Below are 25,299 nucleotides of genomic sequence, written 5' to 3'. Positions count from 1 at the left end.
GAGCCAAACTCCCTTTGGTTTGTCCTAGTGAGCTGTGAAGCTCTACGTGGTAAATAACATTCCCTGAGTTAGAAACACGTTAAAGGGAGGTTACATGCACAGGCGAGGGACTCCAGGCATGAGGAATGTAACTCCATCCCTGCAACATAAATGTTTTGTTGCTTTTTCCTTCTTTCCAGCACCATGGGAGGCTCCATCGCCCTGAGCTGCAGTGAAGAAAACTCACACAAATCCAAGGTGCTCTGTCCCCATGTCACTTCTCCATGTAGCCATGGCTGCTGCCAAATTCCCAACACATCCCCAGCCCGTCTGTCCCCTGCACTGGCCACAGGCAGGGACTGGCAGGACAGCGGTGCAGCTACACCCGGGATGGATCTGGCCCCCGCGCTCCCAGCGTGACAGGATGAGTTATCAGCTGCTGGGGTTTCCATAGCAATCACTTGAATTTTTAGCACCGATATGGCTTTTGCCAGACTGGAAGGGAACACTGGGGAGCCTGATTAACATATTGGCTTGCCTAGAAAACAGGCTAATTGTCTTTTTGGTTAATTCGCTTGTGGGGTTGATGAAAAGGAGGGGAAAGTGCCGGAAAACCTCTCCTAGTGCAGCGTTTCACCCCAACTACTGGGGTTACCAGCTGGTAACTCAGCCTGGAGCTGGAGGGGACGTCACTCTTAGAGACTGAGCAACTAGACCCTGGGGAAACAGTGTCAGGCTTAGGAGAAATAATTTCTCCCCACATAAAAGGTGTTTTAATAATTGGAGAGAACATCTCCTCCCCAAGCGCCCACTGGGGGCACAATCGCTGACCTGTGCAGGGGACGCCATGGAGCAGGTTGGGGTTGTGTGCCATGGCGGGGAGCCCGTCGGAGGGGCCGGAGGTTGTCACGGTCCCTGGAGCTGACGTGCAGGGATGAGCAGAGGATGTCAGAGGGTCTGGCAGCTCCAAGGTTCGAGATCCAGCAGGAAAATCCGAGATTCGCAAGCTCAGGTTTGAGAGGAGGCTGCCACAGGGTGAGCAGGATGGTTAGGCTGGTGTCCTTTGGGTTTCCCTGACGAAGACACAGATCCAAAAGCTGGTTTTGGGGGGTTCTTCCCAGAGTGTTTTCTCTCCAGAAAGCACACAACAGCCACCCGCTCTTCAAAAGCCTCTCGCAGTGAAATGAAGGCAGCGGAGCCGCCAGTCCTGGCCCAGGCACAGTGCGGCCTGTGGTATCCACCTGCCGCCATTTTGGAGGGCGCCACACATCACCCCGAGGGGCCGCGCTTCCACCTGCCCGCTCGCTCGCCACCTCTCGCTTGCCGCGGGGGTCGCCTCCAGCCCTGCGGCCACCGCCATGTCCCCCGGTTGGCGGGGCACTGTCCCTTTAAGACACCCGGGAAGGCGGTGCCGGGCGGGGCGGGGCGGGGCGGCCGCGCGTGCGCAGAGAGGCCGCGTCCCGCGGGGAGAAGAGCGCGCGCGCGGATTGGGCGGCGCGCGCCTGTGAGGGCTCCTCCCCCGCCGCGGGTGTCACGTGACCCGGCGGCGGCGGCTCCCGGCGCGGTGGACGCTGGAGGCCAAGATGGCGGCGGAGCTGGTGGAGGCGAAAGTGAGTGAGTGAGCGGAGCCCCCGCCCCGCTGGCGGGGCCTGGGCCGGGCTGGGAAGGGCCAGGCGGCTGCCGGCGAGGGGACCGCGAGCGAGCGGCGCAGCCTCGGCACCGGGCCCGGCGGTGAGAGCCGGGGGGCGGCGCCCCGGGACCGCCCCCCCCCCCCCCCACTTTTACCTCAGGGGCTGCCCCGCCCCGCTCCCCGGGCCTGCCCGCAGCCCCCGCCGGACCCCGGCCCGGCGACACAGGAGCGGGTGGGTCCCCGGGGCTGACGAGCCGGGCCGGGCCCTGGCCTTTCCGGCAGTTAATTCCCAGTGATTAATTAGCGCAGGTGGTTTCTCCCCGCCGCCCGGCGGATCTCCCTCCCCCGGTCCCCGGGCCCGTCGCCTCTTCCCCGCGGAGCCCCGGGCCGGTCGTGCCCGCTGTCCGGCCGCCCCTCCGCCGCCGGTCCCGGGCTGCCCGAGGCCGGTGCGGGGGCGCGGAGCGGAGCTGTCCAGCCGGGTGGGGACCCGGAGCCACCGCGGCGGGACGAGCGGTGCCCGGCGCTGGGCAGAGCCCTCTGTGCTGGGCCTGGCTGATGTGAAATGCCCAAACAGCAGCTGTGTCCGAGGGCACGTTGTGCTTCTGAGGTGTCTCGTGGGCCTCCTCGCTCTGCGGTCCCTGCTCTGCTGCAGGTTTGTTCTTGTCCCTCTTGTGTCCCCATTCACCGGCGCAGGGAGCCGGGACTGTCCCGCTGTCGGTGTGTGCCAGCGCAGAAGCTTCAACCCACAGCATCACAGGGAAGCTGAGGGCGCTTATGGGGCAATGCCAGCGGATGGAAGGTGCTTAGCGCCTGTGGGATCAGCTCCTCAGGGAGGTTGTGGCTGGGTGGTTGCAAAAATAACATTTTGGAAGAGTCTTGTTTTAGAAGGCACAACCCTCTCACTACTCTGGGTCCCCTGTTGGTGTTGTGAGCTGAGCCCAGGACCCCTCCGGAGGAGAGATGCTTCCAAGCTGTGGTGGTGCCCCTGTAGCGGGTGTTTGATGGGCTCTGTGCTGCTCACATCAGGCTCCTTGGGGGAGGAGTGGACTTTAGTGTTAACAGTCTTGGTAGTTAATCTGATTTCTCTGCTGCTCTTGCTATCATGCAGGCCCAAGCCTCAGTGACAGGTTTTCTTTGTCTGAAACTTGTTCTTCTGTTACTGCTCAAATCTGGTCGTCCTTCTGGATCTGACACCCTTCTCTGTGTAAACTGCAGAAGGCTGTCAGCTCAAACTCCGCTTTACGCACCAACAGTCCCAACGGCCGCTGGTGCGGGAGCAGTGAGGGCAGGGGCACCTGTCTGCTGCTCCTGTGGCTTCCCTGCTACTGCAGTCTTCAAGTATTTATACTGCCTTGATGTATTTATCCTTTCAATTATGCTGTTTGTCTTCAAAGTGCCTCAGAAGGGACAATGCGCTCTACGTTTTGGGGAAAACTGGGGTTCAGAGACTAGATTTCTCCAGTATTGTACAAGTAGTATCTAGTGAAGCAGCAACATGAATCCAGATCTCTTGAATCCTGACTTTCTGGCAATTAAAGATCTTTTCTCTCCTCTGTCAAGTTATCTGTCTTTTTTTCTTCTCATCAAAGGTATTTTAGGACACATCACGACTGCCAAAAATTTTAACTGCAGCCAGTGACGTTTGTGTAACATCTTCTGGGCTTCCAGCTTAAATGACAGATTTCATGAAAAAGGAGAAAATAAAATGACATTTTCTCTATAGTCTTAAATCCCATACATGCAAAAGCGGCTGTTAAATGTTCCTGGAGTCAGTAGTAGCTTTCTCAGTTTAAAATACATAAGTAAATCATAGCTGGTTTATTCCAAGAAATTACAAGATTACTGTTAACTTCAACAGAAATCTGACTTTTATGCTTTGTTATTATTTAATCCCCGAACAAGAGTGGAATATAGGTTGGGGAAAAGAGACCTGCTGGGTCTCTGCTTCTGGTTTGTTTTTACTGTGAGACAGCTGAGGTTTCTTCTTGGATTCCTGTGTTTTCCCCAAACCAAGAAGGCTATGGAGTGATTACGTGTAGGTACCTGTCAAGTATGTTTTCAGGGCAGCTTGAATTTTCGAAGCCGTGTACTTGATAAGCTCGTCTTGTGCATTCATAATGCTGCTTTGTTGTGAGAGAACTGAAACATCAGTCTCGCCAGGCTCTAGCAGTAGTTTTAACAGAGATAATTTCTAGTGTTAGTCTAATGGGAAGTTGCCGTATAGTGTAGTATGGTCTTTGAATCGGTTACAGGCAAGAGAGTAAACTTTTGAAGATGGAGATAGTGGTTTTTGTTGGGTTTGGTTTGGGGTTTGTCTCTGGTTTTGTTTTTCACTGCTCATTGAAACACCGAAATGGATTGTACCAGAGCAACAGCAAAGGCACCTCCTGGCTGCGGCCATGGGGGAGCACTTGGCAGAGCACCCAAAGAGAGTTCAGACACATCGTTCTCATGGGAACATGCTGCTCTTTTCAATAGCTTTTTAATATATTTCCATAGTCTAAAATATGCGATAGTTTTTATTTAGTTATCCTGTATGCATAAGAAGGATTCTGGAGAGTTTTTTGCCTGTACAGGTACATTGAAATACAGTATGAAAGGACTACTGTCCCCAGTTCACTTAAATATCTTCCACCTTCCGTTTGACATTTCTTTTCTTTCTTTGCCTTATGCTTCGTTTTAGACGAAGCTTGTAATGTAGCTCTCTCACCCGAAGGTGCCTGGGAAGTCTGGATGCTTTGAGCCTCTGTGCTAAAGGAGCTGATATTCCATGTCTTGTGTGGCACCTGCTGCTTGAGGTGTTTTCCTTTGTGGTCCCTCTTTCTTCCAGTCCACCTATTTCGAGGATGCTGAGCATTTATCACAAATCATTTTTGAGTAATTCGATGACTGTCATGGTGTTTCTCGGATTTTGCTGATAATTTCAATTTATGTTCTCTGCATTTGCTTTACTCAAGCAAATACCTAAGAAATGGGATGCTAATCAGGTGAATAACAGCTGATTTGAACAGAAGATTTGATGTCTTTCTTATAAGGGATTTTTTAGTATTTTGGATTCTAGTTATAGAATATAGTGCGAACTGACGCTTTGCCTTTTTATAACCATAAGAACATTTTTAATTTTTGTATCCCCTAGAACATGGTGATGAGTTTCCGAGTCTCAGATCTTCAGATGTTGCTGGGCTTTGTTGGCAGGAGTAAAAGCGGACTTAAACATGAACTAGTCACCAGAGCATTGCAATTGGTCCAATTTGACTGCAGCCCCGAAGTTTTCAAGAAAATTAAGGAGCTCTATGAGACTCGCTATGCCAAGAAGAGCTCTGAAGTGGTGCAGCCCCAGCCGCAGCAGCACCGCTCTCCCGACACGCTCTCCATACATTCGTCGTACGACCGCGGGAGCACCGTTGCTCGGACTTCTATCTCCACGACTAATATTGACTATCCTGTGCTCTATGGGAAATACCTTAACGGACTGGGAAGGTTGCCACCCAAAGTTGTGAAGCCTGAAGTTCGGCTGGTGAAACTTCCCTTCTATACGACCCTGGATGAACTGTTGAAGCCAACAGAATTAGGTGAGTTTTTAATATGCTGGAGTGTGTGCAATGGGCTCGGCTGGGAGAGAAAAGTGGAACAGGTTTAAGTGTCAAGAAGGTGTCAGTGTTTTCAAGGATCTGTAAAGTCATGTGATGGAGGTGAGACTGATTCATGTGGTGATGGATGCCTTCCTCTCCCTCTTCACTTCCCTCATGTTTAGACTTTAAAAAATCACAGAGTCACAGAATCATTTTGGTTGGAAAAGACCCCCAAGATCATGGAGTCCAACCATTCCCCACCCCTGGCACTGCCCCATGTCCTGAGAACCTCATGTCCATCTGTCCAACCCTTCAGGGATGGTGACTCCAGCACTGCCCTGGGCAGCCTGTTCCAATGCCCCACAGCCCTTTGGGGAAGAAATTGTTCCCAGATCCAACCTCAACCTCCCCTGGCGCAACTTGAGGCCGTTTCCTCTGCTCCTGGCGCTTGTTCCTGGGGAGCAGAGCCCGACCCCCCCTGGCTCCAAGCTCCTTTCAGGCAGTTCAAAGATCAGAAGGTCTCCCCTCAGCTCCTGTTCTCCAGGTGAACCCCCCACGTCCCTCAGCCGCTCCCATCACACTTGTGCTCCAGCCCCTCACCAGCTCCGTTCCCTTCTCTCAACTCGCTCCAGCACCTCAAGGGCTTTTGTGGCGTGAGAGGCCCAAAATTTCCCCCAGGATTTGAGGTTTGGCCTCCAGTGCCCAGCACAGGGACGGTCACTGCCTGGGGCCTGCTGGCCACACTAGAATATTTGTCTCTTTTTTATTCCCTTGCCGTAGAACAGGAGTGTGGTCACTTTGAGATGTAATTTGAAAGCCCATCGTGTTTGGCTGTAGCTTTCATATCCTTCCTTGGAAATCCTGCTGTGTTGCACATTGCGGTCTTTTGCTGTGAATCATAATCTGTCTTCCATCTCTGTAACTTGGCAGTATATTGATGGAAATCTTTCTGTGTTGGTGTCACACCTGTGCTAAGCAAGTATCCTGGCATATTCTATGCTAATGCTATTTTTCAGTGCTTAAAATACCTGACCTAAAGCCTCCAATGGATGAAAGAGAGTGGTGCACACATCAGACAGTGTTTCTGACTTATTTTGTGCTTGTCGCAGTAATTTGTGCATGATGCTGTGTATTTGGAGGGGCAGCTAGGAAAGCCAGAGGTGCCTTTTCTCACCCTGGGGCTGGCTAGGAGACTGATCTTCATCATTATTTTAATTCTGAGAAACAGAAGTGTATTGTTACAGATGTTAAATATTATCTTGTAGTGAAGACAGTGTATACAGAGAAGTATCATTGTGATCTGCGTCTCATAAAGTCCGTGTGGTAATATCAGGCTTCACTACTAAATGAACCTACGACTTGGGAAGCTGGTCTGTCTTTGCTGAAAAAAATGTCTGATCTGGATTGGAGGAAAAAGAAAAAAGGATGAAGATATTGTGCATCTTCATTTGGAGGCATTAAATATTTTAATGCTCTGACCGTTTAAACAGTCAAGGCGTGACTGCCAGTGTAAAGTTAAAATATTTTAAGTGCTCTTTGGGGAATGGGTTAGTTCAGTGTGGGGTGGCATTTCTCAGACAGGAAGGCAAATACGGTCTTTGGAAGGAAAAATTCAAGAGGTGGAAACATCCAGAGAGAGGAGAAAGCCTGGATATACTTACTGTGATTAACAGACTTTGTTAAAGGTTGCCATTAAATCTCCTACTTCAGATCAGAACCGAGGTCTCATTAAATTTAGTATCTCAGCCCTGTTAGCTGACACCTCCCTCGGGTCAGCTCGTTCCTCACAACGTATTTGCCTGGTTTTTTATTTTGATGAGAGTTTTCTCCCTAATGGGGGGATTGGTGATGAGGAGCTGGGCTTGAACAGATGTTTGGTCCTCGTTGTCCCAGGCAGCTCTTGAGAACCTAATGACATCTTCTAGGCACTGGTTTAATTTTCCCAGCGTGATGACCTACAACTATAATTCCTTCTGCCTACGCTGATGTGAATAAAGAAGCATTTGTTTCCCTGTAAAACTGGGGTTATTTCAGCACTGTGGTGGTATCAGCTGCTCCCCATTGCTACCTGGAACAGCCATGTGCTGGAATAACTTTGACATTCAAAGTTCCACTTGTGTGGGGCTCTACTTAGTGTGGAAGGATGAGAAAACAAAGCACTCTATGGAAAATGCAGTGTTTTCCCAAGCGGAAGCTGCACCAATTTGTGTTTTGTTGCCCAGATTTCACATTCTGTGTTTGGACCAAGCAGAAGCTCCTTGTCAACCTCAGAAACTCGTAACGTGGAAGGACCTGAAAAAGAATGAAGATCTCAGATCCATTTAGAAACACCTAGCCGCTCCTGTAGTTCCCCATTTCCTGAGGCTACAAAAGAGGTATTTTAAGCATATAACCATGGTGGGAGCAGGGGAAGCTTAATTTGTATGTTCCAGACTTCAATTGGAAGTGTCTTTATTGATGAAAAGGCTCTCTCGTCTATGTGAGACGATTGCTTTGAGATCGAAGGTGAGGTGGGCGATGCCTAATTTAGTCTGTAGACAAGCGGATTCCCTGAAGAACTATCAAATTACTGTTCTAGTTGTAGACAAAGGTGGCTTCAGCTAAAAGCAGATAGATTAGATCCATTGCAAACCAGCTAATATCTTGTATTTGGTGACTGCACGCGCAGTTTCAGTCAGTTTAAGTATTGAGTTTAGCATCTGAGTTATCTACATGAAAACAGCTTTTGCCTCCGCTTTCTGATTAGGTCTAAGGATGTCAACATGAAAGAATTCTTCCAATTTACGGAAATCTCCACAACTCTCTTGGGTAGATAAGGCTTGAAATTAAGATTGATCGGATACCTTCTTAGAGGGAATGAATACTAATTTCTTCCCTACATTGTGTTTTAAGGAGCTAACAAGTGGAGTATTTGTGTGAGCTCTGTGCTATCTGAGCACCTCGCTGGTAAGTGTGCTTATCCTCTGGCACCTTTTGGGGGATAAGCAGTGTGACTGTAGTTACCAACAGTAATTCTGTGCCGTAAGGAATTCTGAATGCTATATTTTTGTTCCAAATGTTGGCTGTGACAGCCCGTTCTCACTGCGGATACCGAGACTTCTGCTCTTCTGGAGATGTGCCCAAGGTGCAGCCATGGGGCAGAGGTCCTACCACTCTCTATGTAAACAGCATTGGTTTGGGTTTGTTTTGCTCATTCCTGCCTTGCGTCAGGTTCCTCTTCTGCTGTGTGGAAGTAGCAAAGCTGCTCCAGCCCCCTCCTCTCAAGCCAGAGTTCTGTCAGGGCCACCGATTTTGTGGCAAAGGCAACTGCGTTCCCCTGGCTGCGGAGCAAGCACCGGCGCCTTGGGCGACCTCCAAGGAATCCCTGCAAAAGCACGCGCTCAAACCGTTGCTATATCCACCTAAACAAACTGCAGTCCGCAGTAAAATGAGCGTTTCTGCTGCTTACGAAAATGAAAGATGCTATGTGGCCTCCATAGGCCTCCCGCGTGAACACAAACGCCCTTCGGTCTAGTCGGAATAGTTCCAATAGCCAAAGAGGGGGAAAAATACCCACCAAAACTGTATATTGTATAATGCCCTGTGGTGGCTGTTCTGGAGGTGTGGGGATGGGAATTGAGGACTCACGATGAACTCCTCAGCCCCACAGAAACCTCCTGCCGGCAGCTCATCTCTGCCTTACGGGTCTCTATGGTGGGGACAATATAATTTATCTTTCCTGAGGGTATATAATGCCTTTAGCGAGTTTGACCAATAAGTATAATAGTGAGGAATGTTATCTTTAAATCCCCTTGGTGCAGGGAAACCTGCAAACCCTGCAATCAGTGCAATCCTTATTTTGCATGGTGCGCTCGAGGCTGCCAGCTCGAGAACCGCAGATAAGTTTGGCTTCTCAGGATGGGAATCCATCACAATTACCTTGAGCTAAAGTCTGGAATATGCTTTGCCAAGTCCTTTTGGGATTTGGAAGTTTTCTGTCTTGACTCATTCTGTGAAATTGCTGATAGAGCTCAGTCTTAAAAAATTGATTTTCCTGCCATTGTCAACTGTTAACATAAATTGATCCCAGCAGCTGTTGGACAAGTCGGGGAACTGAGTTGTGCATTGAGGGATCTGTTCTGGGGAAAGGATGTAACTCAGTTATCTTCTAATATTTAGCTTTTTGTTGCTGGTGGCATCCTGTGCCGGTGCTGGTCAGTGCTGCAGGCAGGCGCTTTGATTGTGAAAGAAGGGTGAGCTGATAAGAATGCAAAATAAACGTGAACAACTGATCAGTTTTCCTAATCAGGTTTGCTTTGTCCTTGTGTAGCTCAACAATCAGGACAGTGTGTCTATAGATGGCTATTTAAGCAACAGTATTGAAACGATTTTGTTGTTGTTCTTATCGTTCACTGCTTTCTAAAAATAAGCCCTTGTGAAATACTTTTCAGTGGTTGTTGTGGTCAAGAGACATTTAGATGGAAGGTGGAATTCAGTTTCAAGATACCTTTAAAAAAATGTATTTCTGAAAGCATTTCTTGCGCTTTTAAAGCTGAATTACCAAAGGGAAGTACCTGCAGTCAGTGAATCAGATTGTCGCTGTGTCTTCCAGGATCTGAGCTGCTGTGGGTTTACCTTTCCTTCATCCCGGCTTGTTTTATCACTTCCAGTTCTGTGTTTATCCCGCGATTTTCACCTCCTGGAGGCCTCGACTGCAGTTGGGAACGTGCACTGACCATAACATTTAGTGTGTTTGAATTTAACAAAAGGTACTAAGCAGAAGTTGTAACATCAGTTTTCCCCGCCTCAAGCTTTATTTTAACCACCTTAAATGCATTTGATCTTAAAACTGTGAATGGCTAAAAGGCCAGTGAATGCTGGGTTCTCATTGAAGTGTTCCCAAAAGCAGACTGCTCCAACACCGGCCTGTAAACGCACCCTCAAGGTCATGTGTCCCGAAGTCACGTTTTGTCTCTTACAGCTGTTTTTTTGTGCTGCTTTTCCATTATCTAAGCTGAACTTTGTTGGTTTTTTTCTCCTTTCTTTTCCAGAATCGGTCTGATCAGTCTGGTGGTTTCGTGCTCTCATGTCATGCACAGAACTCTTCTTACACTTCTTTGAGTTCTAGTCTCCACACTGTTGCCACTTATGGTTTGCTCTCTATGAACATATGGTTGTTGGCTCATTGCTTATTTGAGGGGAGGAAAAAGAAGGAAAAAAGATTGAAAAAGAAGACAAGTTCAAATCTACTGTGTACCACCAGTGTGCAGAACAGGCCAGCAATAAGTGAGCAAAGCTCTAATCAACGGTAGCTTAATAAAAAATGTGATGATTTGAGTTCTTGCACAGCTGTATGGGAGAAAACAAGACGTGGAAATAACCAGTTCAGAACACACAAAAATCACTTTGTGCCCAGCAATGTGAGGAGCTGTAGATATTGTTGGTTTGATGCACGGTCTGTTTCTTTTCCCCTCTTCAGTTCCACAGAATAACGAGAAGCTTCAGGAAAGTCCGTGCATTTTTGCATTAACACCAAGACAAGTGGAGCTGATCAGGAATTCCAGGTACTTCTCGTGATGTATTAACAGCTCAAGAAAGTGTCACTGTTTAATTCTCTGTGGAACCTTTTGTCCTCCGCAAGGAAACGTAGCTTGAGGACATGAGCAGATAGGCGACTTCTCATGTAAAGTAAATAGCGTTGGGGGAGGTGGGAGGTGCGATTTTACCCATCAAAGTCCCTAAATTTCACTTCTGCTCCTCTAATCTTCCTTTTGAATAGCAGAATTACGCAAGAAAAACGGCATGAAAGTGTCGATGACCTAAATTCTGTTGCGCTTGTGTTGTGAATATTTACAGATTTTTTTCTTTGCGTCAAAAGTTCAAGAGCTATACATGTAATGCCGTTTGCATCTGAAAGAAAGCTTCCTGCTTGTAAAGATACTATAGTAACTGCATAAGAAAACATCCTGCACCAATAGGATTTACCCTGACCTCTGTCCTGGTGCCCCTTTTGATTCAGACAATGAAAGGCCCAAGAGATGTAGTGCAAAGCACAATGATGCACGAGAGGTCCTCAAACCGACCTGTAAAACCCCCAAATATTTCTCTTTCTGGTAAAATCACACTGTTATCATAGAGTCAGAGACCGGTGATGTTTCCTGAATATCCAGTGCTTGATTTCTGTTGTGATCCCAGTAGGTCAAGAGGAGCAGTGCAGGAGAACCTTTTGAAGACTTAACAGAAAGGAAATTATACACTACAGAAGTCTTTAAGGGTGATAAATAAAAAACTCCAACATGTCGTAGCTGATTCTTGACACTCTTTTCTTCGTATATGCAGATTTGTGAGACAAATTCCACCGTCAGTAACATAACCTAAATATTTCGCAGCAGGAGTTTAAAGACTCCTAATAAAATACCCTTGTTCTGGATATCTTGCTTTCTTGATGCTGGTTGAAATCCCATTCTGAATAGCCAATATAACAGTTGATTTTTATCATTTTGGCGGTGGTTTGTGTGGTTTTGGTTGTTTTTCTTTACATAATTAATCTGAAGTTTCTATTTCTCGTTTCATTTACTAGGGAGTTGCAACCTGGTGTGAAGTCGGTTCAGGTCGTGCTAAGGTACGTCTGGGTGTGCGGTTGATCTGCCATCAGGTGCAGAGCAGGAGGGAATGCATTACCAAAAGATATTAGCTTTCAGTGTGGTTTTTGTAGCTACAGTGGTAACTTACAGCAAATTGTTTGTTCACATGCCTAACACAAGCATCTTAAACTCTGCTTTCTAACCTCCTCCTATGTGTACTGCTTGAGTTAGTGCTGCGGTAGAGAACGGCAGCATGTCCGATTTGGCTGCCCAGGTATCACAAATGCATCTGGTGAAATGAGCTGGTGAAATTGGCTTTGCCGTGGGCAGACAAGGGAGCAGGGGATGGCGTGGCGATGGTCGGCTGCTGGGGCCGGTGGTGTGCAGAGATCTTTGAACATCCAAACAGCGTGGGGGTGCTGAGGGACGTGTTGTTTCTTTCCAGAATCTGTTACACGGACACTAGTTCTCCTCAGGAGGATCAGTACCCTCCGAACATCGCCGTGAAAGTGAACCACAGTTACTGCTCGGTGCCGGTAAGTCAGCTCAGCTGGGAGCCGCGACATTGCAGCTTTGGAAGGACTTGTGTAATTTCGAAGGGAATTGTTTTCCTGATGAATGCAGACAAAAAAGCATAGTATAGAAGTGCGTTGCTTAGTTTAAAGCTAATTTTCAAGTGGTTTAGCTATGTTGTTAATAAGCTGTTGTTGCAAAAAGTCTTGATCTTTCTTGCTTTGTATTTGGTCTGAGTGTTCACCTCCCTTCTATCCCTCTCCTTGAAAACCACGGGTGAGTAGAATTTAGTGAAACTGTTGAATAGATGTACCCATATAGAAGCATCTGGAGTAAGAAAATATCGATATTGAATCTTTCTGCCTTTAGGGCTACTACCCATCAAACAAACCTGGAGTGGAACCTAAAAGGCCCTGTCGTCCCATCAACCTCACCCACCTCATGTACTTGTCTGCAGCGACCAATCGCATCACCGTCACCTGGGGGAATTACGGGAAGGTACGTGCCGAAGGAAACCGCGCGAAACTGCACCAACGGGCACCAAAGAGCAGCTTTGCTCATCCTTTCCCTTCTCTCACTAGAGCTATTCCGTGGGGCTGTACTTGGTGCGGCAGATGACCTCAGCAGAGCTGCTGCAGCGGTTGAAAACCATCGGCATCAAACATCCAGAACTCTGCAAAGCACTGGGTGAGTCCATCTGCTCGTGAGGTGGCTCGGGGTGGTCGGCTGGATGCCTGATAGCCAGGATGCTGGAATCGTGCTCGGCAAACGCTGTCACATTTTATACAGTTTCTTTCCTCCAGTTGTATGAAAACACCTTTTTTTTGAACAGACTTGCTAAGCTGTGTGTCAGTCGTGTGAAATTGCCCCAAATCCGCGTGCGAGCGCGGCGCTTCTGCAGCGCGTGTTTCTCATGACCCTGCAGAAAGTCTGAATCGCTTTGGTTGGATTTAGGATTTGTCTCCAGGTCTGTCGTGGTGAGTGCTGCTGCGGGCCGCTGTCATTCTGATGCGAACGGCTTCATGCCTTCACCTGAGTAATTATGAGCTGACGAACGTTACCGCAGCATCTCGGCCTTGACCTATTGCCAAAGGAGATTTCTGGAGCGAGGCATCCTGGTGAAAATATCCTGCTGCCCCAAACCCCCATGAATACTTGGGGCTGGCAGTGGAGTTTCACCACCAGCACTTTCATATGCGTTGAGAGCTTCAGAGGAGAGATGATCCCAAGAGATGCTTATCCTAGGCTGCTCAGGTAAATCATCGCGGTATGAGGCAAATGCAAAACGTTGAAAATGAGGGGAAATTACCTTTCCAAGGTGGAATCTGACTTACAGCTCACGAGAGTCTGAAGGATTTCCAGTTATTTAATGTTACTGGAGAGAGTATTCTTACTATTCTGCATGGGAGAACAAACACCATGGATCTTGAAGGTTTTTAAAACATACTATTCAGATCATGGACAACTCTTACCAAGCAGAATAAATGTGATGTTGAAGGTAGATGATGGTTCATAGGGGAGGTGGTGATGATTTCAGGCATGTCTGGTCTCTGGATGCCTAACGCACATTGTGGGACGTGCTGCTGCTTCAGCCAAACTTTTGATCTTTGTGTGAAGTGCAGCGTTTCTGCAGCAGACACTGGATGTTTCTATATCTGTGTGCCGCGCCGAATAGTGTCCGTGGCCATTGTGGTTGTGTCAGACCACCCTGACAGCCAGCACTCCTCTGTGGACATAAGAAATTAAAATCTCTGTTAAATATCCATTCTCAGAAGCCCGAGGCGCTCTCTGCGCTCCCTTTTTTGTTTTCCAGCAGCACCTTGAATAGCTTGAGCAGAGGCTGGTTTTTAAGTTGTCCTAAACTGCAGCACATTTATTCTTCTCTGATGCTTCTTGAGAGCAGGCTCAGCAGTACCTGCTGTTCCGTTGAAGCAAGCGCTTGCAGGATGGCTTCTCAGGCCGAGAGCAGCAGGCAGAGGTTTCCAAAGTGATTTTCTTGTCTCCTCCACTTGGTAACAAGCACCTGCCTCCAGTTCTACTGAGTCAGATAACCAACAGATTTGGTTGTAAAACCAATAAGTTGCGTTTGGTGACCTCAGATTTAACTGAATAGGAACGTCGTCTGGTTTGGCTTCCTTTGGCCTGTTCCTGCTTGGAAGTTGTTTGGACATCTGAAACCATAAAGCACGAGTAGCTTGCAAACTTTGCGTTGATAGCTCTGGTGTGTTCTGCAAATGCTTCCATGTCCCTCAGTACTCGCTAAAGCCGCCCTTTGCCTTCGGCTGCATCTGGGGGCTGACTCAGCTTCCTTTGCATATGCTTCTGTTGACTTTACTATAGGAACATTGTCTGAAAACAGAGATGCTTGCATACATGGCCGTGGATCAAAAAGTGGTCTTAAAGCAGCTTGATTCTAATCAAGAGGTCCTAGAAAATGCCCATTTCTCCGTCCCGTGAATCGTAGTAATTGATGCGCAGAGAACGCCCTGACAAAGAACTTTACAAAAAGTTCAGCTTGGATGAAAAGTCTCCTAATGTGAAGAAAACGCCACCAAATCTTGTAATCTCGTGGGAATTTCGGATCAGAGAAGTCACTCTCTGATTAGAGCTGTGTGTTGCAGAACTGCGTGTAGCCTCATTGTCTGGAGACATCTTGTTATGATCTGAAAAGGTCAAAAGAAATGGTTGATTTGCTCCAAAGAGAAACGGCGATGGAAGCATCAAAGGCCTTTTCAGACAGCGTTGTCAGCAGCAGCTGCTCTTCAGGAGTCGGGGAGCAGTTTAAACCTCATTTTCTATGTTGATTCCACACCTTGATGCGGGACCTGCACATGTGGGACCTGCTGCTCTTTTTGATTTACCTCCAGCTCCTCTGGGTTTTCCTTTCAGGAAAGGGGTGGGATTCTCTACCTCCTTTCCTAACATCCTCATTCCTCGCAAGCACACTCTGGCTCGCCGCTGGTGCCCGGTTCTGCTGGCTGCCGTGCTCTGTCCCCCCCAGGACCTCTGGCTCTGCTTGTGGTTCCTGTGAAACACTCTGCTGGGATAAACAAGCTGCTCAGCGTATAAGCTAAAGAGTTACGGTGCTAAGAGGAGGCTTGTTGGATGGGGAAATGATGGGATATGGGGTTTTTTTTGTCAATTTGACTGTATCCCATCTTTGCTAAGTTCGGGGGGGGGGTTCTCCCAATTCCTGGGGGCAGGCCGTTAACCCTCAGAAGGGTTATTCCCTTCTCAGAAGGGAATAAAATCCATCATGCTCATGCTAATGACCAAATAAGCCTGAACTGACGTCGTTCCAGAAGTTTTGCCGTGCGTTAGAGCTCTGTCCGTCCACTCTTACCCTCCCTGTGTGTGAGTGTCTGAGTCCCCTCTGAAGAAGGACAAAGTTAATTCCCAATTGGCTGCTTTGGTATAACAACATGAAAAAGCTGGTCGGCAGCGCGATTTCCTCTGCGTGCTCCTGGAGACGATGAGCTGCCTCATCACGCACAAGGTTTTTGGCCGGCCGAGCAGCGTCTCTCCTGAGCTCTGCAGGTTGCGCGAGCCTGGGCCAATTCAGCAGCTTCTGTCCCCTGCGTCCTCTGTCCCTGAGCGCAGAGGTTTCATCTGTGGGCAAAACGGCTTGGACGCAGCCAAGGGATGTCAGTGAGCTGCTCGATCTGTGCTACATGTTGTTTCCAGTTTGCATCTGTTAAATTTTGTGCCCTCTACTCTTCCTGCAGTAAAAGAGAAGCTGCGCTTGGATCCAGACAGTGAAATTGCCACTACGGGTGTTCGTGTCTCTCTTATCTGTCCGGTAAGTCTTTGCAATATGTTTTAGTTTGTTTTTGTCAAGAAACCCTGCTTTGCTGCCAGCCCGGCTTTGCAAACTAAAGCACGTTTTTGCTTAGAACTGTCTGGCGATCTCTTGGGTGGGTTTTATCGCTGATCTTCTGCTCTTTGATTCAACAGCTAGTGAAGATGCGTCTGTCTGTCCCGTGCCGGGCGGAGACCTGTGCACATCTGCAATGCTTTGATGCAGTCTTCTACCTACAGATGAACGAGAAAAAGCCCACGTGGATGTGTCCTGTGTGTGACAAACCAGCACCCTACGACCAGCTCATAATTGACGGGTGAGTGCACACACTTCTCTGTCCTCAACCCCTTTCTTTTCTCCTCTGGGTGCAGCATCTTGTCTTTTGCTCTGATTGAAGTTCACCTGGAAACAAAGTTGGAAGCTTATTCTGCTGGCGTGGGATATTCCGACTGTCTCCGCCATTCTTAATTTCCGGATTACATTAAATCATTTTGAGAATCGAGCATTTACCACCTCACTCTTTTCATCAGGCTGATGAACCTGCACAACTAACCGTCTTGGCTGACAGATATTGTGCTGCATGGAATAAACCACTTCATAAGCGCCTGATAAGATGATTTTTGATAGGAAACGTCCTCCTGTTTTCTTGTCAGTGTGAGATGCTCTTCGGCTCACAAGCAATTCTTGGCACGCTGTAAATTTGATTGGGGGATCTCTTCTGCCAGCTGTTAAACAGAACGTCCTGCCCTCGAGACAGGGGTACAAATGCAGTATTTGGAAAGATTTTTGTACAGTCTGTGACTGTTCCAGTACAATTTCTGTGGCCATTATGAATATTGTAGTGTCAGCGATGGAAAGCATGTCTCAATAGCAACGATTTCTGTGATTTGTGTGCATATAGGAGGGAAAAAAGCAGGAGTTTCAGGTGCACTGGAGGGACAGAATTAAAATGCTTTGGATATATTGTCCAGGCTGGAGGTTTTGTGGGTCCATCCAGGCTCCCTGAGCACAGGAGGGAATTAAAGCAAAGTAAATTCCAAATAGCATTCGGAAAAGGGCGAGGCAAGAAATTCGTCTTTGAGCCCTTTCAGGAGTTCCCTGGCTGTGAACTGGGCAAAGGTTCCTATAGACTTGGCGCTCAACTTGTCATCCTGGTTTTCAGTCCGTGTGGGATCGGTGTTTCCCACACCTCTGGACTGGAGTTAGTTTGCTCTGTCTTCTTACCACAGAGAAGACTCTACAAACCAGAAGATCTCCCTCTCCTCGCGGCAGAGCTGGCAGAACGAGCCGCGCTGGCGGCAGGGACCACCCGAGGCGAGGCAGAACGCTGGCGCTGATACCCGTCAGCTCCAGAAACACGGACTCCAGAGGCTGTCTGTAGAGAAGAGCACAAGAAATTGCCCGTCCTTTTTTTCCAGGAGTAAAAGAAGGAACAAGGAGTGAATTAATGGGACCAGTAATGTCCACCCAGCCCCCAGATGAAGCTTTGTTGCCTCAAAGCACAGGGGAATGTGTTTTATGGGACTGCTGACATCCACGGTTGTGCTGGCCAAGCTGAGAGCAGCCCTGGGGACCGGTGGAGCGAGATGCGTGCTGCTCGGCTTCTGGAAAACCATCGCCACCCTTGTGGCTCCTATAATTGGCATCTAATGCAGGTTCCCTCAAAGGTCAGGGGGGTTTAGAGAGAAGTTGTTGGGGTGCATCCAGCTCCCTTGGCTCTCAAGGCAGTGGAGCGAGCAGAAGCGCCTCGGCACTGTATTTCCAGGGCTGGGCTGATGATATTCAGGTCGTTCTGCATTTGTAGGTACCAATCTGATCCAGGAGCTGTGGCTTTTTAGTCTGAAGCAGCCTCAGCGTAGATAACCTGTTTGCTTTGTCCTCTGGCCAACGCCGACAGGAAAATCCAGTTCCTTTGCGATCTCTAACAAGGCTGCTGAGACTGAAGGGGAAGGTACACGGGGGGGGTTAAATTGTGGAACCTCCACAGGTCAGCAACACGTGAGGAGGAGGAGAAGGTCGCCACTGCTGAAGGCTCAGCAGATTTCTCTGTCCCTGCTCTGCAGGGTGGATTTTTGTGCTGGTTCTGGTTATCAACGTCATCTTCAGACCTCCCTGGCAGTGAGCGAGACAGAACCTGGCTGTTTGCTGCCTGGTGTTAGTCAAAAAAGAGGCGTAGGCTCCTGAGCAGGGAGGTGGTTGGTGGAGTCCAGGATCTCCCAGGCCTTGGCAGCTCTTTGTGGAGTTGCAGCTTTGGTGGCTGCTCTGCTGGATGTCGGGACCGGCTGTGGAAACGTGGTTCCTACTGAAGCTGGGAGGAGGCAGAACCTTCCTCCCGCTGCTGTGCCACCAATGGTTTTCTTGAGCATGCATGATTTTTGCTGTTGGCTTTCCTTTATACTGAAGGGAAGTGCTCAAGTCCAGGAGTCCAGAACAGCAGTTCCAATCGTGTGTCCAAATAAACACCCCAGGCAAGCGTTGGGACGTACCAGAACAAAGCGAGTGCCCTGTTTCTGAGCCAGAGTAAGGGCTTCGTTCTGCTTAGCGTCTCTGCCATGAGAGATGCTGACATTGAGGCATTGACACTATTTTTGTGGTTTATTTTCTGTTGAGGGATGCTGCTTATGTTGTTTTGGTGGCTGCTGTGGAGGCTTTGGGAAATAGGAAGGAGGTGAAGTGCTGCGTGTTGGATGGCGCCTTTCCCAATGTCATCGCGTGTTTTGTCCTTTGCTCACGCCTCGGTGTGGCTGCATCTGCACCAGCCCTGACACAGCTCGGGATGGGGCATCAGCGATACCACGGGCTGGGGAAACTGGGTGAAGGGGCAAGGCTGTCTTCTAATAGCACATAATTAAAATGTTAGTACATGGTTTAGGTATGTTGTCAAAAGGACTGGGATGGTTTGCTCTCTCAGAACCTGTTCTTGTTTGATGGGAAATAAAACAAGCCCTGGAGCGCGAGGGGTCTGCTCGGCAGCGCTCTGCTAACACCGCATTGCTTTTACATTTAGGGCTGTGTAAGGTGAAGATCCAGGTTGATGGCCCGTCACTAGATGCACTCTGCTGATCGCCTCGAGCTTAATTAATGGCATCTTTTCCCCTGTCCAGGCTCCTGTCAAAGATCCTAACAGAATGTGAAGATGCGGATGAAATCGAGTACTTGGTGGATGGCTCCTGGTGTCCCATCAGAGCTGAGAAAGAGCGGAGCTGCAGCCCTCAGTGTCCAATATTAGTTCTAGGTGAGTATCTCTGGGGCAAAGACTTGAAATTGCTGTAGGAAGCACAAATTAATTAGAGCACAAGTGTGATGGGAGCGGCTGAGGGACCTGGGGGTTCAGCTGCAGAACAGGAGCTGAGGGGAGACCTTCTGATCTCTGAAGTGCCCGAAAGGAGCTTGGAGCCGGGGGGGTCGGGCTCTGCTCCCCAGGAACAAGCGCCAGGAGCAGAGGAAACGGCCTCAAGTTGCGCCAGGGGAGGTTGAGGTTGGATCTGGGGAACAATTTCTTCCCCAAAGGGCTGTGGGGCATTGGAACAGGCTGCCCAGGGCAGTGCTGGAGTCACCATCCCTGGAGGGCTGGACAGACGGACATGAGGTTCTCAGGACGTGGGGCAGGGACAGGGGTGGGGAACGGTTGGACTCCATGATCTTGGGGGTCTTTTCGAACCAAAATGATTCTATGCCTCTATTCTAAGTACCACACAGCCCCGAGAGACCAGAGGTGTCAGACCAGGTGCCCTCACTGCTCCTCTCTCTCCATCCTCCTCTCTCAGGTTCTTCAGATGTGAACGGGCTCCTGCCCACTCCCAACGGGAACGGCGAGAACGGCAAGGCCGCCGCTGACGTTGTGGATTTAACACTGGACAGCTCATCATCGGAGGAAGAGGAGGAGGAAGACGAGGAAGATGACGACGATGATGAGGGACCCCAACCAAAACGACGCTGCTCTTATGAGAAGGGTTTGGTTTCTGCCTGCTGACTGTGGAAGCAGCTCCGAAAGCTCAGAACGGACAGACTTGAATACTCTGGTGCTTATTAAACTGGAGGAGGGGGAGAACGTCCTCTCCCCCCTCATCTCCCTGATCTCCTTTGACTTTCCTGTTCCAGATTAATCATGAAAATGAGAGTTTAAAAACAAAAAAAGAAAAAAAAAAAAAGGAAAAAAAACAAAAAATCCACAAAAACAAACCATTGAGCTGCTTCTTGGTTGGAAAATGACCCCACACACAAAGCCTGACCCTGGACTGGAGGCTGAAGGAAGGAAAGTGTCTTAAGCGCGGCCGGCGGGACCCGCAGCTCGCTGGGCCGGTCGGACCCGCCGGCGTTTCAGCTCCGCGCCACAGGACGTCCGGCTCCCCTGCATCTCCGAAGCTGCGTGCATTTTTATTGTCTTGTTAAATAACCATTCCTTAATTAATCTAAAGGTTTTACTGGACGCGGGAGTCCGGGGTGGGGAGGGAGGGCGAGCGGGGAGACGGGGCGGGTGGGCCAGGGGGGTTTGTATAACCCAGCGAGCATAGAGGGGGGTTTGTAGGGGTGGGACGGGGGGCGCGGGGGGGGGAAGAGCCGTACGATTGGAATCGCACTGTTCTAGCTAGGAGCTCCAGCAGCTCTGCACCTCATGTAAAGAGACACGTTTCGAATCTTTGAACCTAACCCCAAGGTAACGTAGAAATTGTGCGTAGTGACTCGTTTTAGTTGAGCAGAAGCCATGGGGGGGGGAGGGCGGGGGAGGGAGGGGCTCGAACCACAAATCTGTTGTATTTTTGAAGTGCAATAACTTGGTGTTTTTGAAGACTTAAAAGGGCTGCGCGTTCCCTTTTGGTTGCGGTTTGTTTCTGGAGGCGGTGGCGGTGACCTGCAGGACGGCTGGACCCCGGCGCTGCGCGGGGGCCGCTCGGGCCTCCGCCCAGCGCCGGGTGGGGGGAATCTCAGTTTTTTTTAGCCAACTACCTCGGTAAAACTCCAATTCAGGTTTGTTTCGGTGGCAGCGGCGCGGCCCCGCTGGCAGGGCGAGGACAGAGCCGGGACCCCCCGCCACGCGCTCTCGGCCTCGGGACTTTCCGCTTCTCCGTTCGAGACTTCGGTCCCAGACCCAAAGCCGCCGCGATGCTCTCGGTGGCGCAAATGTTGTCGTTCGGTTTTGGGTTTTTGTTTGGTTTGTTTCTTTTGAGTTTCCAAACGGTTTGACTTTGTCGTAGCGAGTTCTCGTCGTTAACGTTGCGCGAGCGGCTCCGTCGGGCTTTGCACCTCGCTGGCTTCGCTCATCGCGAGATGTGAATCAAACCAGGTGAAGGGAAGCGGGTTGTTCTTCTTCCAAACCCGGGGGTGGAAACGGCAGCACCGAAGCGCTTGTTGAGATCAAACACAGCGGCTGCTCTCTGACCAGCACAAAACCCACCACGGTCCGCCCGCAATGATTTAAAATCCTTGTTAGTGACTTGCGGGAAAAGCAAAGAATTCTCCTCTAAAGTTGCTGGGCAGGAGCTTCATCCTGTGGGGCATTCGGAGGTTTCCTCCCCACGTTGTCCCGTTTCTCGGGGATCCCCAAACCCCCAGCTGGGGGTTCTGGCTTCGCTTGTGCTGCTCGGCCCCCCCGTCAAACAAAACTTGAAGGCAAGAGATGGGGATGAACCCCCCCTGTTTATCCCCAATCCCATTGTGCGGCGCCGGGGCCGGGGAACCGCGGCTGCTCCGCTGCTTCCAGAGCAGAAATAAGGGAAACCCTTATTTCTGTGACTTTGGCTTTTCCGTATCTTCCTTTTCCCTTCTGGTTGTGCATAAGCAATATGTTTTCAGGCTGAAACGGGGGCGGGAAGGGGATTGAAACACACACACCTGGGTAGAGCTCAACGGTTCAGTGCATGGAGCCCTGTGTTTCGCGTCCCGGCCGCACAGGAGCTTCGGAGTCCAGTTTTTCCCTAATACTTGTATTCTAATTTAATTGCTTTTAAACTTTCCAGGCCAAGCCCCTGTTTGGAAACATCACGCTTCTGTTAGTGCTCTGTTTGCGTTGGCCAGCTCTTCCTGTACATATGTTGTTTCTTATATCCCGTTTCTTTCTTTTTTTTGTAAAGAGAAGAGAAAAAACAGAAAAAGAAGATTATTTTTCTTTCCCTCAGTACACGTTCTTCAAAGTTCAAATTATAGTGTTTGTTAAATAAAATGAAAGATTTGCATTTAATTCGGTGTCGCTCGGTTGGGGTTTCGCTCTGGGGTTCACCCCAAAAGGGGCCTCGGGGGGTGTGTGTGGGGCAGGGGGTCCCCGGGATTTGGGGACCGCTTTGAATTCCTCCACCTCCAGCGGATTAATCATTTTATTTATGAGGCTTAAAGGTCCAAATCCCGCTAAACCCGGGGCTTTGCCAGATAAACAGCCTGCTTTGCGAAGGCAGCGCGTTTGTGAAAACACAATTAGCAAACCCTGTAATCTGCACTAATTACCGGGCCCGCGGTCTCCCCTGCGGCCGGCGGCGCGGGGACCATGGGGGACGCGCCGGGACCCGGGGGACGGCGCCCGCCCGGGGGCTCCTTCACCATCGCGTCCCTGCTGGCCGAGCGGGGCCCCCCCAGCCCGGCCCCCCCCGGCCGCAGCCCCCCGGGCGCCCCCCAGTGCCCCCCGGAGCCCGGGGACAAACCCCCCCAGTCCTACATCGCCCTCATCTCCACCGCCATCCTGTCCTCCCCGGAGAAGAAGCTGCTGCTCTCCGACATCTACCAGTGGATCATGGACAACTACCCCTACTTCAAGAACAAGGTGAGGGGCCGCGATGCCGGAGCGGAGACGTTTTGGGGGGTTTTTGCTCCATTTTGGGTGACAAACAGGGAGCCGAGCCCGGGGTGCTGGTGTCGGGTGGGGACGGGGTGGGTTGGACTCACCACATCACTGACCCCGATCCGCGGGGGACGCGCGTGCGCCAGCGTCCGGATCGCGGGATGATTTCATGGGGTGCCAGGAGCTGGTTTGTCCAGGCGAATCGGGCGCCGTTCACTCTGGTGCCTACTGACGGCGCCTCTCGGCCCAGGAGAAGAGCTGGCGCAACAGCGTCCGCCACAACCTGTCCCTCAACGAGTGCTTCGTCAAAGCCGGGCGCAGCGACAACGGCAAAGGCCATTTCTGGGCCATCCACCCCGCCAACATGGAGGATTTTGCCAAGGGCGACTACCATCGCCGGCGGGCCCGGCGGCGCGTCCGCAGGTCAGCGGGCTGGGGGGGCCCTTGGGGGGTCACGGTGGGAATTTGGGGCTCAGGGCTGACCCGGCTGCTCTGTTTCCCCTCGCAGGGTGAACGTCGGCTACTACCCCCCGTACGCCCTGTACGGGCTCGGCTGCTGCTGCCCCTGCTGCCCCCCCGCCCCCCCCGCGCCCCCCCTGGCCCTGCCCGTGCTGCCCCCGCTGGCCCTGCCCGTGGCCCCCCCGCGCTGCCTGCCCGAGCGGGGCCGCTGGGGCTGGGGACGGGTCCCCCCTCCCCGCGGCCCCGGGCCCCTCCAGCCCCAGTTCCTGTAGCCCCCCCCGTGCTCAGTGCCTGGACGGGCCCCCCCAAAACATGGGGCAGCTCAGGATGTCACCAGCCCTGTGTTGTCCCCCCCCACCAAGCCAAGGGGTTGCGTGTGACCCCCCCCCCATCACCAATGAAGCCCAATGGGGCCAGCGCCTGGGGTGCATGTGTCCCCCCAAGCCCCCTGTCCCCATCCCCCAGTGGGGACCCCCCACCCTCCCTGGGGTCCAACCTCAGCGGGGGACTCTGCCCCATGGTCCCTCCACCCCCCAGCCCAGGCACATATGGGGCTTAACCCCCCCCCCCCCAGCAGGCCCCTTGCCCTAATTATTTTCTTACTAATTGTCCCTGACGCCCCTAATGAAAATCGCGGCTCCCAGGTGTTAAGTGGCATTAGGGCGTCTCGCTAAGAACGACGACTCGGCCACTAAATCCCGGGAGATAAAACCCCCAAAGCTCTTTGCGCCCCCGAGAACTGGGCAGCTTATGACACAAATTAATCCCTCAACATGGGCCGTGCCCTTTGGGGGGGGGGGGGGGTCGGGCTGGGGGGGCTCTGGGGACGTGGGGGTGGGGACAGGGTGGCAGTTTTGGGATCGTCCCCTCAGGGCCACCTGCCTCAGTTTCCCTGCCTGCAGCTGGTCCCTGGGGGGACATGGGGGGTGTGCCCCCCGAACCCCGGCCCTGCGCTCCTTAAACCGCGGCCATCTGGGTGCCGGCGTTTGCCCCGGCCCTAATCTGGGCCCAAACGGGATTAGGGACCCCCCCGTGTGTCCCCCGCCCGGGGCGGCTTAAGTGGGGGGGGGGGGGGTGGGATCCAGCCATGGGGGTCCTGGGCAGACAGGGAGGGGCTGGGACCCCCTTTGCTGCTACGTGTGTCATTGTCCATCGGGGGGGTTGCTCTGTTTGGGGAAACTGAGGGACGGCCGCAAGCTGGGCTGACACCCCCAGCCCCGGACACCCCAAAATCACCAACACCCCCAAATCACCAACACCCCCCAACCCCAGACACCACAAAATCACCAACACCCCAACCCCGGATACCCCAAAACCACTGACACTCCCAGACACCCCAACATCACCAACACCCCCAAGCCTGGACACCCCCAAATCATTGATGGCCCCAAGTCACTGACACCCCAACCCCGGACACCCCAAAATCACCAACACCCCCAGACACCCCCAAATCACTGACACCCCCAACCCCGGACACCCCAAAATCACTGACACCCCCAGCACTGGACACCACAAAATCACTGACACCCCCAACCCAGACACCCCAAAATCACTGACACCCCAACCTCAGACACCCCAAAAACACTGACACCCCCCACCCACATCCCCCACCCCCCCCAGCCCAGGGACCTCCGGCTGAGTCCCCAAACCCCCCAAAAATAAGAACAACACCCCCCAAGGACCCCAAGGAGCCCCCGGTGGCTTCTCCGCCCCCAAGAAACCAAACGACCGGCTGCGCGGGTACTTTTAATATATAGTTTATTCTTTTTTAAAGCCCCCCCCCCAAAGTGCAATTCTTATTATTTTATATTCTCCTCAGTCTCCCCCACTTTATAAATTCTATCAAAGGTACAATCTATGGAATGTCTTTGCTGTGCTTTATTCATCGTTTCCTCTCCGTTTTACCCAAATATACCACAAAAGTAGTTTTACACATAAAAACCGCTGAAACCTTGCGAGTGCTTTAGATAGAGAATCTCTTGAATAGATTTTATATATATATATATATATATATA

The 25,299-nt window shown here is 50.9% G+C and overlaps 1 protein-coding gene across 2 annotated transcripts; it reads left to right on the top strand.

Annotated features, from left to right (window-relative positions):
- Window positions 1-1,522: 1,522 nt before the first annotated feature.
- Window positions 1,523-20,494, top strand: PIAS4 (protein inhibitor of activated STAT 4). Of its 2 annotated transcripts, none has more exons than XM_082071779.1 (11): window positions 1,523-1,589; window positions 4,746-5,181; window positions 10,640-10,724; window positions 11,741-11,782; window positions 12,190-12,280; window positions 12,627-12,755; window positions 12,839-12,944; window positions 15,983-16,056; window positions 16,296-16,372; window positions 19,161-19,291; window positions 19,824-20,494. In XM_082071779.1, exons 1-11 carry the CDS (start codon window positions 1,563-1,565, stop codon window positions 20,027-20,029), a joined length of 1,404 nt encoding a protein of 467 aa, XP_081927905.1. In that variant the 5' UTR covers window positions 1,523-1,562; the 3' UTR covers window positions 20,030-20,494. The 2 variants fall into 2 exon arrangements, with proteins under 2 accessions (XP_081927905.1, XP_081927904.1); XM_082071778.1 differs by having other exon boundaries at window positions 16,212-16,372.
- The last annotated feature ends 4,805 nt before the right edge of the window (window positions 20,495-25,299 follow it).

The sequence above is a fragment of the Streptopelia decaocto genome (genome assembly GCF_964273445.1).
Source record: "Streptopelia decaocto genome assembly, chromosome: 24".
Taxonomy (NCBI): domain Eukaryota; kingdom Metazoa; phylum Chordata; class Aves; order Columbiformes; family Columbidae; genus Streptopelia; species Streptopelia decaocto.
The sequence above is the reverse complement of the archived record's forward strand: the minus strand, read 5'-3'. Positions and strand labels throughout refer to the sequence as shown.

Bases quoted from the DNA above. Each gene is read 5' to 3' on its own strand.
- PIAS4 (XM_082071778.1), top strand. From the start codon at position 1,563: ATGGCGGCGGAGCTGGTGGAGGCGAAA. The intron at 11,783-12,189 runs GTACGTCTGGGT...GTTTCTTTCCAG, and splicing joins TCGGTTCAGGTCGTGCTAAG to AATCTGTTACACGGACACTA. The intron at 12,756-12,838 runs GTACGTGCCGAA...TTCTCTCACTAG, and splicing joins CCTGGGGGAATTACGGGAAG to AGCTATTCCGTGGGGCTGTA.